The 17,143-nt window shown below is 42.7% G+C and overlaps 1 protein-coding gene and 1 long non-coding RNA gene across 6 annotated transcripts in view; one reads left to right on the top strand and one right to left on the bottom strand.

Moving 5' to 3' along the window:
- Nucleotides 1-17,143, top strand: part of LOC106729420 — a 61,986-nt gene that overhangs the window by 31,175 nt on the left and 13,668 nt on the right. For 3 of the 4 annotated variants that reach the window (XR_004314924.1, XR_004314922.1, XR_004314921.1), the window contains 2 exons: nucleotides 11,785-11,932; nucleotides 12,879-12,999. This is a non-coding gene — a long non-coding RNA (uncharacterized LOC106729420). Of the gene's footprint in view, nucleotides 1-11,784; nucleotides 11,933-12,878; nucleotides 13,000-14,268; nucleotides 14,430-17,143 lie in introns of those variants that run through there. The other variant, XR_004314923.1, reaches the window with a different exon arrangement.
- GALNT1 (polypeptide N-acetylgalactosaminyltransferase 1) overlaps nucleotides 9,022-17,143 on the bottom strand; it is a 77,762-nt gene continuing 69,640 nt past the window's right edge. For both annotated transcript variants that reach the window (XM_032467247.1, XM_032467248.1), the window contains 3 exons: nucleotides 16,350-16,448; nucleotides 15,731-15,865; nucleotides 9,022-11,236 (listed from right to left, as the gene is read on the bottom strand). In XM_032467247.1, the coding sequence (XP_032323138.1) occupies nucleotides 11,090-11,236; nucleotides 15,731-15,865; nucleotides 16,350-16,448 (381 nt within the window). In that variant the 3' untranslated portion in view covers nucleotides 9,022-11,089. The remainder of the gene's footprint in view (nucleotides 11,237-15,730; nucleotides 15,866-16,349; nucleotides 16,449-17,143) is intronic.

Below are 17,143 nucleotides of genomic sequence, written 5' to 3'. Positions count from 1 at the left end.
TCCCAGGTTCACCTGTGTTGTTGCAAATGGCAAAAGTTTATTCTTTTTTTTATAGCTGAGTAGTATTCCATTACATGCGCGCGCGTGTGTGTGCACACACACATACTGCTGCGGTACATATATATACCACATCTTCTTTATCCATTAATCTGCTGATGGACACTTAGGTTGTTTCCATATCTTGGCTATTGTAAGTAATGCTACTGTGAATTAGTGTTTTCATTTTCTTTGGATTAGATTGCCTACCCCCAGTTTACTTAGTTCTTCTGGGGTTTTAACTTGTTCCTTTGTTTGGACCATGTTCCTGTTGTCTCATTTTACCTAACTTGCTGTTTTTATTGCTGTGTATCTGTTATGTTGGTTTTTTCCCCAACCTTGGAGAGGTGGCCTTTTGTAGGAGACGTCCTCCTCTGTGTCCCAGCACCGCACTCCCCCACCATCACCAGAGCTAGGGCTGCCCCCTATACGGGCTGCGCGGTTCTTCTTTGTGGTGGACTGACTACCGTGGGCATGGCTGGTAAGCATGGTGGGCCCCGAGTTCAGTTGGCTGCCAGGCCCTGCCTTGTTTGGAGGCTGCCAGCTCCTGGTGGGTAGGGCTGGGTCATGAGGTGGCTGGCTGCTGCATCCTGTGGGTCCTGTGGCTAGTGCTGGCCCATTGGTGGGCTGACCTGGGTTCTGGGGTGGCTGGTTGTGGGGCCGGGGTTCCAGGATCTAGTGTTGGTCTTTTGGTAGGTGGGCCAGTTACTGACATGGCTAGCTGCAGGGTCAAGGGTGTCTCAAAGCTGGTGCTGGCCTGCTGGTAAGTGGGGCCGGGCCCGTGGGGTCCTGGGGCTGGGGTCAGCCTGGGGCTGGGGTCAGCCTGCGACTGGGTGGGGCTGGGGCCTAGAGGGACCAGAGGCTAGTGCCTGCTCACTTGTGGGCAGAGCAGGTCCTGGGGGTCTCTGGCATTCCAGTACTAGTGCTGGTGCACTGGTGTGTGGGGCCAGGCAGGTCCTGGGGCAACTGTGGGCTCAGGGGACCTTAGAGTAGCCTGCCTACTTGCGGGTGGGGTTGTGTCCCTGCCTGGCTGGTTGCTTGGCCTGGGGCATCCCAGTACTAGTGCTTACAGGCTGGTAGGTGGGGCTGGGTCCCCATGCTAATAACCGAGAGGTAGGACTCCAGAATGGTGCTTGCTGGCACCAGTGTCCACGTGGTAACAAGCTCCCAAAAAGGGGTGCCGCCAATTCTGTGTCTGCAGAATGAGCTCTCGTTGCCTCCTGCCTCACCGGGAGACTCTCCAAGATCAGCAGGTGGGTCTGAGTCAGGCCTTTCAAAGTACTGCATCTTCTCTGGGTCCCAGAGCATGTGAGTTTGTGTGTGCCCTTGAAGAGTGCAGTCTATTTCCCACAGCCCTCCTGGACTCCCGAAAGCAGACCCCACTGGCCTTTAGAGCCAAACTTTCTGGTGGCTCATCTTTCCGGTGCAGGACCCTCAGGCTGGGGAGTCCGATGTGGGGCTTGGACCCACCGCTTCTCGGGAGCCTCTGCAATTGTGATGATCCTCCCCCTTGGGGGTCGCCCACCCGGGGCTCTGGGTCTTGACTATGCTTTGTCTCCACCCCTTCTACCCATTTTGTTGCAGTTCCTTTTTTATGTTTTTACTTGTAGAAGATCTGTTTTTGTTTTTTTTTTTTTTTGTAGGTGCTGATCTTTCTTATCAATAAATGCTCTGTAAAGAGCTGTAATTTTGGTGTGCCCAAGGGAGGAGGTGAGCTCAGGGTCTTCTTGCTCTGCTGTCTTGGCCAAGCCCCTGCCACTCAGGCTCTCTTTCTCTTTCTCAACCTTCTCTATCCATGGTTCAGTCCGAAACATTTTTATTGACTTGAGTCCAAATTCACAGACCCTTTTTTATATTGTGTCCAACTTGGTATTAATCTCATTCAACAAATTTTTTTGATATTTTTCAATTTTAGGATTTTTTTCTTTTTTCTAGTTTCTAAATCTCATCTGAAATTTCCCATTTTTAAAATTATATCCATTTTTTGAGCATCTATTTTTAAAAACACATTATTTTGAAGAGTCTGCCAATTCCCTCATCTAGGTTATTAGTGGGTCTGCTTTTATTGACTGTTAAACAAGAAAGTGACCTTTACTTTTTTATCTATTACTTTTTCATTTTGTACTGAGCATTGTGACTGGCGTATTGAAGAGATTCTGTATTCTGTTATCTTCCTCAGAAGACTGTTTAGTTTTGTCCAAGAAGTCAATTAAATTATTGGCAGATCAACTTGATGTTACAGAGGCTTGTTTTTACATTTTAAATTTTTTGAGGAACCTCTGTTTTCATAGTGACTGTACCAATTTACATTCCCACCAGCAGTGAAATAGTATTCCATTTTCTCCATACCCTCGTCAACACTTATTATTTGTTGTCTTTTTGGTGATAGGTATTCTGACAGGTGTGAGGTGAAATCTTACTGTGGCTGTGATTTGCATTTTCTGATGCTTAGTGGTGTTGAGTATATTTTCATGTGCCTATTGGCCATCTGTATATGTCTTCTTTGAAAATTGTCTATTCATATCTTCTGTCCAGTTTTCAATTAGGTTGTTTGAATTCTTGGTATTGAGTTGTAAGAGCTCTTTATATATTTTGGATATTAACCCCTTATCAGACATACCATTTGCATATATCGTCTCTCACTTAGTAGGTTGTCTTTCTGTTTTGTTGTGGTTTCCTTTCCTGTGGAAAAGCTTTTAGGTATAATTAGGTCCCATTTGTTTATTTATGCTTTTGTTTCCTTTGCCTGAGCAAAAAATGTTGCTAAGATATGTCAAAGAGTGTACTGTCTATGTTTTCTTCTAGGAGTATTATGGATTCTGGTCTTATATTTAGGTCTTTAATCCATTTTGGGTTTATTTTTGTTTATGGGATAAGAATAACTTGTTTCTTTTACATGTAGCTGTCCAGTTTTCTGAGCACCACATATTGGAAAGAATGTCTTTTCCCCATTGTATAGTTTTGTCTCCTTTGTCATAGATTAACTGACCATGTATATGTGGATTTATTTCTAGGCTCTCTATTCTGTTGCATTGTCTGTGTCTGTTTTTGTGCCAGTACCATACTGTTTTGATTACTGTAGCTTTATAGTATAGCCTGAAGTCATAGAGCGTGGTACCTACAGCTTTGTTCTTTTCTCTCAAGATTGCTTTGGTTATTTGGTGTCTTTTGTGGTTCCATACAAATTTTAGGATTATTTGTTCTAGTTCTGTGAAAAATGTCATTGCTATTTTGATAGGGACTGCTTTTGGTAGCATGGCCATTTTAATAATATTAATTCTTCCAGTCCATGAACGTGAATGTCTTTTCACTTACTCGTATCGTATTTAATTCACTTCATCAATGTCTTACACTTTTTAGAGTATATTTCTTTCACCTCCTTGGTTAAGTTCATTTCCAGGCATTTTATTTGATTTTTGTATGCAATTGTAAATGGGATTGTTTCTTTGCTTTCTCTTTCTGATAGTTCATTATTAGTGTACAGAAAAGCAGCAGATTGCTGTATATATATTAATCTCGTATTTTGCAACTTTACTGAATTGATTTATTAGGTTTAATAGTTTTTTTGGTGGAGACTTTAGGGTTTCCTAAATACAGTGTCATGTCATCTGCAACTAGTGACAGGTTTACTTCTTCTCTTCCAGTTGGGTGACTTTTACTTCTTTGTTTTGTCTGATTGTGACTAGGACTTCTAATACTGTATTAAATAGAAATGGCAGGAGTGGGCATCCCTGTCTCGTTCTTGATTTTAAGGAAAGGCGTTCACTGCTGGGTATGATGTTAGCTGTGGGTTGTCATGAATGGCCTTTATCGTGTTGCGGTATGTTCCCTCTATAACAATTTTGATGACAGTTTTTAACCACGAATGGATGTTGAATTTTGTCATGCTTTTTCTGCATCTACTGAGATGATCATGTGATTTTTATCCTTCATTTTATTAATGTGATGTATGACATTGATTTGTGGATCTTGAACCATCCTTGATTCCTGGGATAAACCCCACTCCATCATGGTGTCTGATCTTTTTATATATAATTGAATTCAGTTTGCTAATATTTTGTTGATGATTTTTGTATCTATATTCATCAGGTATATCAGGCTGCAATTTTCTGTTGCTGTTGTGTCTTTGGTTATGGTATCAGGGTAATGGTGGCCTTATAGAATGAATTTGGAAGTATTCCCTCTTCAGTTTTTTAGGATAGTTTTAAAAGGATAGGTATTAACTCTTCTTTGTACGTTTGGTAGAATTCCTCCATGAGGTTGTCTGGTCCTCGGCTTTTGTCTGTTGGGAGTATTTTCACTACTGATTCACTTTCCATACTAGTAACCAGTCAGCTTTCACATTCTTCTGTGTCACTTCATCTGCTGTTAATTCCCTCTAGTATGTTTTTCATTTCATATATTATATTCTTCAGCTCTGGCTGGTTCTTTTTACATTTTCTAGTTCCTTGTTAAAATTCTTACTGTGTTCATCTATTCTTTCCCCTAGTTCAGTTAGCATTCTTATTACTATTGCTTTGAACTCTATCAACTAAATTCTTTCTCTGTTTCATTAGGGTTTTTCCGGGTTTTTTCTTTTTCCTCCTTGATCTTTTGTTTGAAACACATTCCTGTCTTCTCATTTTAACTCTGTCTCTATGAGATGAGGTGCAGTAGTTACCTAGCCTGTTCTTGAAGGTGTGTCCTTGTATGGGAGCATCCCTATGCAGGCTGCGTGTGCCCAGTGGATTTGGTGGAGAGCTGGTCCTCAAGGGAGCATGAGCTGCATCTTCCCCCAGGGTGTGCTGGGAGCCACTGCTTTTTCTCTTGCTGTTTTTAGAATTCTCTTTAACTTTTGGCATTTTAATTAAATGTCTTGTGGGTCTGGAATTGGAGGGGCTAGAGCCAGAGCCAGGTGCAAGCTGGGGCTTTTCCTATACTCAGTGATTGTCATTGCCCTGTTGAGGCCAGGGCTGGGGCTCAAGGGGCTGCAGTAGAAACCCCGAGGGAGTTAGGTTTCTCCCAGTTGTGATGGAAGTCTCCACCTTGGTTTGGGAAGTGGCTGAGGCCTAAGGATTTGGGGCTGTACTCTGCTGGTTGCACTTTTTCTCCGGTGTGCACACCTTGGTTTTTGGCTGGGCTGGGGATAGAGGGGCTGGTGGCACACCACTGAGCTGGGACACATGCTCCGGTGACGCCTGTCTCTGACCTGGAGCTAGCTTCACTCCCTTCTGAGTCTGCACAGGGACTGCTGCTCTCATGACGGTCTCTATCCGGAGCCAGCCTCGCTCCTTCCTGTGTGAGTGCACCAAAGTGCTTGCTGGCAGTGGTTGCCTCCGACCTCATCAGAGGTAGGGTCAGGATCTGAGCGGGCTCAGCTCTTTCCAGATGTGCATAAGCTCAATGAAATCTGCAGCTGCTGCCTTAGTGGGAAGCAGCCAAGCAAGAGGGACTGGAGGAGGAGCCCAGTACAGCCTAGGGGGCGCACTGGGGTGGTCCTGGCAAGCTAGCCAGAGCCCCAGGCAGTTTTCAGTTTGCTGCCTCCACACTGTGATAGGGGTAAGCGAGTCCATGCATGTATCTTCCAAATGGAGTCTCAGTTTCCTACAGCCCTCAGGTAAGCCCTCCTGATTCCCAGACCAGCTGAGAGGGCGCATCTTCCTTGTGGCAGACCCCAGGGCTAGGGTGCCTAATATGCGGCTTGAGCCCAGGGAGGATCCCTGAGCTGTGAGCTCCCCCTCCTCTTCTGTGTCCCCCACTAGGGGAACAGGTCCCGACCAGATCGCTTCTCTTCCCTTCCAACAGCCTCCCTGTCGATCTTTCTTCACAGCCTTGGTTGTAGGAGAGCTGTTCTGCCAGTCTCCAGGTTGACTTCAGTGTGAGTCACTCTGTGTAGTTGTAGTTTTGATGTGTTCGTTGGGGGGAGGTGAGCCCAGCATCCTCCACCATCTTGATCTCCAGCAAACTTTAAAAAAAAAAAAAGTTCATACTGGGGGCTCACTTCCTCTCTTTGAAGATGATTCCATAATTTAATTTGTGGGGATGTAAGGGACTGGAATTTTTTCAAAGGCATGTATTATAATGATTTCCAGCAAGTGCCATAAGTCTACTCACTGTTTCTTGATCTGTAGACATCATGACTGTGGCTTTAAGCCCTTGATCTATGTAAAGTCAGGCATTGTGATTACAGGGGAGGCGTCATCCTCGTCACCCTTTACACCTGGAAAAGGGGCAGAATCAGATTACCTTCGGTTTCCTTTATAAGGTGGCAGACTTCCTCAGCCACTCTTTTACTTGCAGATGTAACGCCTCTGACTCTCCCAGCTTTATGAAGACGATCTTCAGTTCTCCAACTCTGTTCAGGCCCCAGGCCTAAGCTCCCATTCCCCAAACTCTGGTTACTGTATTTTGTTCCTAGGAGAAGAAGGGCTTTCATATTTAGCAATTACTCCTGCAGCTTAAGTTTATGAATCCCTTTTTTCCCCCATTTTTTCCCTAGACATTAGGGATTTTTCATATTTTCCTTCTGAGCTCAGCATCCCACTAGGAAGTATGTTTGTTGCAATTCATTCAGCCTTTGGGCGTTTTGTAGCAGTGGAGAAAATCTTGATGTCAGAAATTTATCTTCCTGATTCCCCCCACCCCAGTACTTTACTGAGGTGTAATTTACCTACAATAAACTGCATGTGTCCTAAGTATACAACTCAATAAAATTTTAAATTATATGCATGTTAACCATTATCTAAATCAATTTATAGAATATTTCCATTATTCCAGAAAGGTTTCTCATGCTTGTTTCCACTCTGTACTCTGCCAGAGATCACCCTAGGATTTGTTCTGCCTATTCTTGAACCTGATATAAATGTAACGTCTTTCTTTGCTCAACATTTTTAAGACTTATCCCTATTGTTCCAACAGAAATTCACATTTTAAAATTCCAGACTAATATCCCAATGTATAAATACACCATTATTTTGATTATCCACTAACTTGTTGATGGGTATCTGGGTAGTTTCAGTTTGGGAGTACTGTGAAGCTCTGACTATTCTTGCGCAAATCTTACTGTGGGCGCATGCTCTCGTTTCTCTTGGTTGTGTCTGTGGAAGTCGGAATCGCCCAGTAGAGGGTGGGCGTATGTTTACTTTTGTAAGGACCCAACCCGCTGTCTCCCGAGGCGATCACACTGGGCGTATGTTTACTTTTGTAAGGACCCGACCCGCTGTCTCCCGAGGCAATCACACTGGGCGTATGTTTACTTTTGTAAGGACCCGACCCGCTGTCCCCGAGGCAATCACACGGGCTTCCACTTGCACCAGGTGCCCCACGCTCTCACCATCCAGCAGGTGTGCAACATTACTTCCCTGCGGTTCCGTTTCGCACTCCCCGGTGACGCATGGTGGGGCCTTCTCCTGTGCTAGCTGCACCTTTGGACAGCTTCCGTGAAGCATCTATTCAAGTCATTTATGAATTTTTATATTGTGTTGCTTTCACACTGGCTTTAAAACGTTATTTTTCTGCATACATGACTCCTTTGTCAGTTATGTGTCCCGCAAACATTTTCTCCATGGTCACGGATTGCCTTTTCACTTTAATAGTATCTTCTTGATGAGGTGGTTTAATTTTGGTGAGATTTATGGGTTTTTTCTTTTACAGTTAACATCTTTTGTGTCCTAAGATATCTGTCTATCCTGAGAGTCATGAAGATGTTGTCTTCTTCCAGAAATTCATTTTGCCCTTCACATTTAGGCCTGGGATCCATTCTGAACTAACATGCATCGTGTGAAAGCATCAGTGTTCACTGATTTCTCAGGCAGACATCCAGTTACTCCGGCTCCAACTGAAAGCATTTTCCCTTCCTTACTGAATTTTTGTTGAGGAGTCAATAATCATACATGTGTGGGTCTATTTCTGGACTCTGTTCTATACATTGACTGCCTGTTGGTAGTACCTCTAATACCGCATTTTCTTAGTCTCTGTAGCTTTAAAGCAGGTCCTAAAATTGAGTAGTCTTCCAACTTTTTTTTTCTTTCTGCAACATTTTCTTGGCTCGTGTGGGTTTGTTGCATTTCCATATATATTTGCCAATATCTCCAAGAAAACCTCATTTTGTGATTTCATTGAATCTATAGATCAATTTGTGGGCAACTGAGATCTTAACATTAGTCTTTCAATCGACGAACATAATATATTTATTGCAGTGTTCTGTAAGTTTCTCTCAGCAATGTTGCATAGTTTTCAGGGTAAGAGTCTGGCACATGTCTTTGTTAACTTACTTTTATCTTTGATGATAAACTATGTTTAAAATGTAATTCTCAATTATTTGTTGCTAGTGTAAAGGTAATACAACTGAGTTTTGCCTCATATCCTGCAAAATTATTAGTTCTGGGAGATTTATCAAGCAAACACTTGGTAATCTTCAAGAAGTCAGGGAATGGGAGCAGTGTCATATAATTGGAAACATCTGATTTTCTGGAGCACAAAATGATTTCACGCTTTGTATTCCTCTTCTCCGTTATCTCCTCAAAAACACTACCTTTCTGATTTCCTTCTCCTTTGAAGAACATGTAATTCTGGAGTTAACTTGTTCTTGGTGTACTTCTTGAAAGATGGAGACAGCACCAGATCTTTACAGAGGAACCTTTGTTTTTCAGCTGAATGTGGAACAGGGAAACGAGGGCACGGCCTACATGCTGGCTTTTATTTGCAGAATGGTGAATAAAGTACTATTTTCAAGAATCTCAATTAGAACAGAAAGACATATTAAGATGGGTTGCGATTGGAGTAGGGTGACCAGATTTGTGAGATTCAAATTATCCTTAATTGTCCACTTATGAATTCTTCACTGGTCAATAATCCCATCTTTTCATCCTTCGCTTTCTTTTTCATTCACTCTTTTCTTTGTGGTTTGATTTAGAGCAGTGATCAGCACACCGCCTAATCTACAGACAGCTATAAAGAACAGGGAGCCAGTTTAACTTTAAATAAAACCAATGTAAGGCACAACTGTTCAGGAATATTTTGTATTTCCAAAGTATTTAGGAATTCTTTAATTAGAAAAATAAAGGCAATGGGGTTATCTATCAGGTTCTAAAAGTACCCATGGATTAAGTCACTCACATCACCCTTTTAAAAAATACAACAAAACCTTAAGTCACATTGCTGTTAAGCTTTCTTACAGTAAAGAATATGACCAAGCTACACTAGAGTATAAAACCTGAAATTCTGAGCATGAAAATAATTTATTGATTAAACATCTGGTTGATTCAAGCATTAGGCCTACCAAAGATAGAATTAACACAGCTCACGGAGTAGGAAAAAGTCCCACCCAGCACCTGCTTCACCTCAGATTTCCTGGGGACGAACGTCTGCATTCGGTGCTGCAGCCTCACCCCAGTGCGTCTGCGCACGCATCGTGCTCACCGACCTGAACAGGACACGAGACACTTTCTGCTCAACCTGCCAAGTATCGTTAGTGATGCAACTTTCAGAAACATTCTTAGGCACAAGAAACAGCACTGCCTGCAGTGAGAGTCTTTGATAATCAAAGAAAAGAATATCATTAAATATAATCTTACAAATAGGAAGGAAAATATATGCACTTTTGCTGATGGATTGCTTCACATATCAGGAAAAATTTCACAGTGAGATTTTTCTTTCTGTGAGATTCAAACATTAATTGATACTCAACTTCTAGTCAATTCTCAGGCTATTTTGTAGTATTAAAAATCAGAAAAAGAAAACTGATTTAACCTAAATGGAATTTAGGGAAGAAATGCAGGTCTAATAATACGGAATAAAAGCTGCACTTCTTTGGCTAACTCATTAAAAAATGCCAATTAAACATTTTCAGTCAAATTTTATTAAAAAAAAAAAAGCAGCAGATCAACATTACAATTCAAGAACCTAATCTAAATATGCACTTGACAATGAAGCACATCTGAGTATGGAGTGAAAAAAGTTTTTCAAAAAACCATCAAATGTATCATGTCCAAATACCCAAATAATAAATCACTTGTGCAGGCCTTTTGCTGAGTGGAATCATAAACAAAAGAACATAAGATTTATTGCTGTGAAAACAAACCTGTAGTACAGTAGTATGAATCTTGGGTATTAAGCATTATCAGTTGAATCAAATTAGGAAGTTGAAAATCTAATAAGAAATTTGTGTGTGTGTGTGTGTGTGTGTGTGTGTGAGTGACAAAGTAAAGTCTATCAGCCAGCTGACCCAAGAGCAACTGAGATATCAAACTTGTTCAGTGAAACCAGACATTATTTTAAATCTCCATTTTTGAAGGCAATTAAAAATTACAATTCCAACAGTCCACAAACCAAATTAAAAACAAAAAAAAAACACCATAGAACGCAATTAAAACTACAATCAAAGAACCACTTTTTTCTCAGCTCAATTTCAGCACCCCAAGGAAAAAAAAAAAGCATCCATGACCATCACAGATGAAAACAAAATGAACGTCATTGGAATCAGTTATTTTTCCCACTGAGGTATAAAATCTATATAGAAATTTGATACTATACTATAACAAATTGTACTTCTCATAGTTCTGTTTTAATTTCTTTTAAACCCTGTTTAATATAGTTTTTTTAATTGTTGTAAAATGTTTTCATGATTCTGAATCTGGTTCCAGTTCTTTTTCATTTACTTTTATATCCATATGTAATATACTGGCTACCAGTTCTAATCAGAAATTATGACAGCACGTTCAGCAGAAATTCCTGATGTGCAAGCAAACCACAGAAGATGCAGCTCTCCCGAAAGCACATTTTGTAGATTGTTTCAGTCTGAATATTCTTTACAATGATTCTGGATGAAAGACTCTTTCAATCGTGTAAACATCAGCGTGCACAGTCTCGCTGCTGTGTGGTCTCACGTCCTCGGACAGGAAGGCTGGTTCACAGCGAGTGGGAGCGAGAGCTGCCGAAGCTTTAATGGCCGATAAACCTTACATCCCGCAGGAGGAAAGCACTTTTCCTTTTTTGCTACTTAAGAATGTGGCAGAAATGTATGCTGAGGTAGCCCAGTCAATCTTTTTTTGTTTGTTTTTTTGTAAATTTGGTCTCAGAATATTTCTGGAAGGGTGACGTTTCGAAGAAGCCACTGCTGGGACCGGCTTCCGTTGCAGTCTCTAATGCTGGGCACCTGGCTGTCCTCTTCTGTGGCTTTGTCCAGGCACTGATTGCTGTTCACATGCTGCAGGGTTAATTTCTGAAAGTGACAGGAAAAAAGTCTTAAAGTGGAAGACAAAACCAAAACACCTCAACCATCGTTTTTGGTGATTAGGACATTACTCTGTAGAGAAGATTTTTGTTTTTGCAAATTAAAAGGCAATGAAGAAAAGGTGTCTGTGTAAAGAGAGCATTAAAGGCTATGTGGTGGGAAGAAAGGCACTGGGGTTATAGTGGGTTACACTGGAGTTACAGGAAGATGACCTGAATTCTAAGTCCCAATTCTGCATAGCTCTGTAATACTGTGAGAAATTTCACTTTGTGCTTCAGTTTCCTGAAAAAATGATCAGATTAGTGATTCCTAATTTAGGATCCTCAACCTATTTTCAAAAAGGTATTTCAAAATTGTTTCGTTTTCCCATGATAAGGCTGTTCAAATTAACTCTGTGATTCCAAGCCTCAAGTCCTTAGCGATTCAGGGCTTGAAGACTCGAAATCGTAAGAAATCACAGTATTTATAAAGCAGTCCTTTATAAGTGGCTGGCAGATACGGCTATATGTCTTCCTGTCTACCTGTTTGCATTCCAGACTTGATGCTGTCACGGTGATTTCAAAAGGACAGGACAAACGAGAGTTAACAGCTACATACTGGCCCTACTAATGCACCCTACCCAGCCCCGGACAGGTGAAGGACGCCGACGCAGCGGTGTGGGAGCCTGCACTGCGCGTTGTCCTGGTAAGTGTGCAGAGCAGTAAGGAAACGCGAAGTGTTCTTTAGCACACATTTTTACTCATGGCTCTATTTTAACGTAATTCTTTTATCTGGAGCATTTCGTTTTCATAAGGCCTCTTTAGTACCTATTTGAACTTCAAACAAGCAAAGCAAAACCCAATGACTGTACACAACACAGCTACTTTGGCTTTCAGTTGCTTCTTCTGTGCTGTGGTCACAGTGGAAGCTGGCGAAAGGCAAATGTGCAGATGTCACAGTTTACTGTCAACTCTGACTCTGGTTAGTATTAGATACTTTAATTCCTACAAAGGCATAAGAACAGCGCCCGGAGGAGAGTCAGCATGGCAGGGGTGGCTTTTATTTTTAGACAGATGCTGTGTAGTTCACGTGTTGAGAGGATGGGCTTTGCCATCAGACATTTTTGGAGTGAGCTCCAGATTTGTCAGGTACCAACAGCATTGTTGCCCCTGAACAAAAACCTCTCTGAGCCCCAATTCCTTATCTATAAAATGGGGACAAAATGCTGCTGCCTGGCTCGGAGGCACTTACTACTGGAAAACAACATCCTAGCAACAGCCCGAGCAGCCACGGCTCAACATCCTAGCAACAGCCTGAGCAGCCACGGCTGCGCTCCGGCAGCCCCATCATTCTGTGTGCTGCCAAGGCTTTTAGTCACGTGTAAGACAAAAACAAAGCGCTTTTAAAAAGAACCCCTCAAATATTCCAGAAGATCCTGCAGGGCCTCTCTGAGTGGCCACTATCAGTACCAATAAAAACAAAAACACTAAACACAACAAAAAATTTAGTTGGGGAACTGGTCTTTATCATCCCAATTTGAAAAAATGTATTATTTCACTTATGTAAAATAAACTCATAACAAAGACATGATTAATGATCCACACTGGGTCTTTAACTGCTCAAAATTAAGACAGAATCTTCATAATTTCAGGAGACCTGGACCCTGGAGAAGAGCCTGTTCCAGAGCCCACTCTGGCTGCAGGTGCCGAGTTCTGTGGTCACTGGGCTCAGGAGAGGATCCGCCAGCACTGCCTAGTTTCCACAGAGAAAAGGTATGATTGAGGCAATGGGAAAAACAAGTGACAGGTAACTAATTGTAACCTTTGAAAAAGGAGGATAAAATTATTGCATAAAGTCCACCAGCCACCTAGAAAAAGTAGTTTGCTGCCTCCTTCCCCTAACTAGATATCACTATGTCAAAAATCTACACTTTATTCCCAAAAGGGCCGAGTGGAAGTAGTATGGTATTGTGCCCAGAATCCTGGACCAGGAAACCAGGGCTGCCTGAGAGCTGGGAACACCATTCACCTGCTCTGTGACCTTGGGCCAATTAACTTCCATTCTGGGCTTCTGTGTCTCTATGTACTAAACGTTAGCCTGGGTTTTATTTCTTGGGTTCCTCTGAAATCTAAGATTTCATGATTTAAGGTTTAGATTACACATTACTGAGATAAATAGATTATTTTTCTAGACTGCTAGTTTCTGAGCTGATGGAGGCAGCACAACTCTGCTGGTGCAGTCAGCTCAGGCTGTGGGACCCATGGTGCAGTCTGACTCCTTCCTCTGCCCAATTTTGCCGTCTCTTTCCTCCTGAACGCTAAGCTGGTTGCAGTCTGTTTCAGGGAGAACCCAGCCTGCACTACTAAATTCTATCTAAGGAAAGACACCTTGCAAAGTGCATTAGGAGTTTTGAAACTTACACTCGTAACTGGTTCTTTCAGAATACCCTAAATAAAGCAGCTCTAGTTTCAAAGCATTTGCTTTTGGAGTAACTATCACGGCAGCCCCTGCAGGTTATACACAGTCTGCCCACAGCCATTCCTACTCCCTGTCTCCGGGCCACGTCACACCATGAAGACGGGGACGCCACGTGCCTGTCTTCCCAGCCTCCCGTGCGGCTGGGGGGTTCCTGTGAGAGGAGGTTCTGGCCCATGAGACAGAGCAGAGTCTACTGCGGGGAATCCAGGAAAAGCTTTGGCTTTGCTGATAAAGAGCAGTTCATGGAGCAGTGCAGCATGCCCGCTTCCCGCCTTGAGCTGGCTGTGGTGGTGAGAGCTGTAGCACCCATGCAGTGGCCGCCAGGGAAAGCCAGGAATACTGCTGCCATTGAATCCACTTACCCCCACGCTTAAGAAAAAAAAAAACCACTATTTTTTCATGCTATTATATAGTAAATTGTTACCTAATTACATATATCATCATTTTCCAGTGAACATACAACTGGGGGTCTTTTTAATTTTAAAAATATTTTGGTTCCCACCATGACTGTGGGCTACACTGGCATTTACTGTCTGGAGTCAGAGATGCCATGTATCCTGCAGGGCTCAGGACGGCTGCACCCAAAATGGCAACAGCAGGCACCACGGAAACCACTGGAACAGGGTATTCGCACCATTTCCAATAGTCACGTTAATGGAACTACTGCTGCATTTAATACACGTGTATACTTTGTAGTCTGACACTGTGAAGGCAGACCCTGGATTGGGTCTATCTAATAGGGATGAGAAGACTGGTAGATAAATGACTGTAAAGAAGTACAGCATTACAGGGGTCAGAGACAATAACTAAAAGACAACTGATTTCTGGCTGGGATTCATGGATGTGACGTCAATTCCGGGTCCTCAAGAATGGGTAGGATTTGTTAGGCAGAGTGAACTGTATGATCTTAAACGTAAAGTGAGAAAGTCCAGGGTGTGTTCGGGGAATAGCAGGTTGACAATGAAAGTAGACCAGGGTTTGCGTGTGACCCAGTGTAAGGAGCAAAGGCAGCTGAAGTCACAGCTTGGCTCGGACGTCTTCATTTAGGGGTGGAATGAGGCAGCAGAGTGAGCCAAGCAGACGAAAGAAGCAGAGAGAAGAAAGCTAAGACAAGAAACTAAACACTAGTGGATCTAAAGCCAACGGGTAAGAGGACTTTAAAATACCTGCTTCGCAACAGTAAATGCTATTGGAAGTTAAGGAAAAGAGACGGGAATGCCCTGGCTGTGCATCCAGGAGCTGTTCCGGTACAGTGTCGGGCCCAGGCAGGAGCCAGGGTGAAGAACCAGAGGCACAAGTGCGGGCCATTCACTCGCTGTCATCCATCACAGGGGAAAAGCAGGAGGGTAGGCAGAAAGCACAGTAGGAACAAAAGTCGTTCCTAACGTGGAGAAGAAAGCTAGTGCTTGTAAGCAAAAGAAAAATAACCAGAGAAAAGATGTAGTGAAGGTGCTGGTGCCAGAGCCGCAGAGCAAACACACAGGCTGGGAGGTGCAGCCAGATACGAGGAGAGGAAGAGAGGTTTACTGGAGATGCTCTGCCTGAATCAGTGTCTTTCAAGCACCTTGATGTTAAGTGCAACACACAGCAGGTGGGAAGAGGGAGCGGCTCCAGAGGAAGGCAGAGAGAGCGGCTCCAGAGGAAGGCAGAGAGAGTTCTGTCACATATGTCACCGAAGCATCATGATGAGCTGGAGAATTTCATTAATTAACGAGACTTGTACCCAGGTGTTTAACTCAGTCATTTTTTCTCCCACCCTAAACGGAGAGCTTGCGACCCACAGGGGGGAGTGGCCACATGGTGACAACAAGGACCTAGGGACTGGAGGCAAGACCAAGTTAGTTACTGGGGAGATTAAATAAAGCATGTTGTTTTACTTACATTGTTTTTCCTGTCAATTTTTAGAGTATGAGAACACTGATCCATATGCAGACTCCACAAGGGTTCACTCTTTTAGATACAAAGCAGTATATAAAATCCACCCAACAACACAATTTTATTCCTGTATTCAACTGGATCACTTACCACTGGGTCATACTCCCAAAGTTGGTTGCCTTTTAGGTGGTGGCATTTGAGCATTGTGACTGGGCCGTTAAGTTTGGAGACATCCAAGCAGAGGTCATCTGTTCTAATTTCTTTATTGGCGGTGTAAGAGAAAACCTGAAAACCAGAAGTGCACACGTATGAGCTTTGGCAATAAAGTAAATTAATCGCTGTTTTATGTGCCCAAGAATCTGGCAGGGAGAAAGACAAGTATTTCAAGATACGTATTTTTTCAACTTTCTTAATGTAATGGAGAGTAAGTGACTCAGAAAAGCTACTAATAATTTTGAAGAGAGGAAAGAAAAAATGACCTTGAGTTCTCTGTATACACTGAGCATATTGCCAAGGGCTGTCACCTTGTTTGACCAAAAAGGACAAAACAAATTCATTCACAACCATGTAAATACAGTTCTCATAAAAGGCCTTTTACAAATGTTTCATTTAAAAATAATCATTATACTGAAGGCTCAATTCTCCTAAAGGTCTTCATTATTTTCTCTTTAAAGGTAGAAAACATTTCCTGAATGACATCATGAAGTAAAAAAGTAAGAAGATTTAAAACAAATCTGAAAATTACACCTTTAGAGCCTAAAATACTCACCTGATTACCTCCCATACCGTGACAGTTAAAGATCCCAACTTTTTCATTCTCTTTTCTAGCCATATTATCTAGACACTGATTTGTTTCCACATTTCGTATCTGTGGGACAGTGAAAATGCCACACGTTAGCGAGGCTGACCGGACAGGCGCACACACAGTCTGCACTTCCCGCTGACCCTCTAATTCCTGAGGTAAAGGCTATGAGTTGGGGGAAAAAAATCACTGTATGGCTAAGATTCTGTCAGTTTTTTTTTTTTTCAAACATACAAACTGATTTTATTTACAATATCCTATAAAAATGTGAATTTAGAATAGCAGCGGCTTAGTTACTGAGGCGTTAACAAGCAGGCCACAGAGGGTAAAATCTGTTCCTGATGCAGAAAGCCAGCTGGCGGGGGCAGTAAAAGGCCGCCTGCCTTGGCAGTCATCTCCCATGGGCTAACAAGTGGCTCTTTGTAGTATGTCTGTATTCTGGCCCAGATAACAATGCCTAGGTGTTGTCCAAAATCGGGTCAGTTCAAAGAAAACAAACAAAAAAAGCTCATTCTCTATTCTGCAGGCGAGCAACTGCCATAAATCTTCCCACAGCTTCACCCACCCGGGGCCTTTCTTGATTGGAATGAGGCTCCAGCAAAGGGAACAGACGCTCAGTAACGAGGCCAGAAACTCAGCGCGCCCCTTGCTTGTTTGAGGGTGACTTCCTGAAATCACAGCAAAGTTCAGAGGCAGGGCGCTCAAGTCAACCCGCAAGCAGGCTCAGGAACCTCCCAGGATGAAATTGGGAGCCGTGCTGG

The sequence above is a fragment of the Camelus ferus genome, chromosome 24 (assembly GCF_009834535.1).
Source record: "Camelus ferus isolate YT-003-E chromosome 24, BCGSAC_Cfer_1.0, whole genome shotgun sequence".
NCBI classification, from domain to species: domain Eukaryota; kingdom Metazoa; phylum Chordata; class Mammalia; order Artiodactyla; family Camelidae; genus Camelus; species Camelus ferus.
Note: the sequence above shows the minus strand (reverse complement) of the source record. Positions and strands in the feature narration are given on the sequence as shown.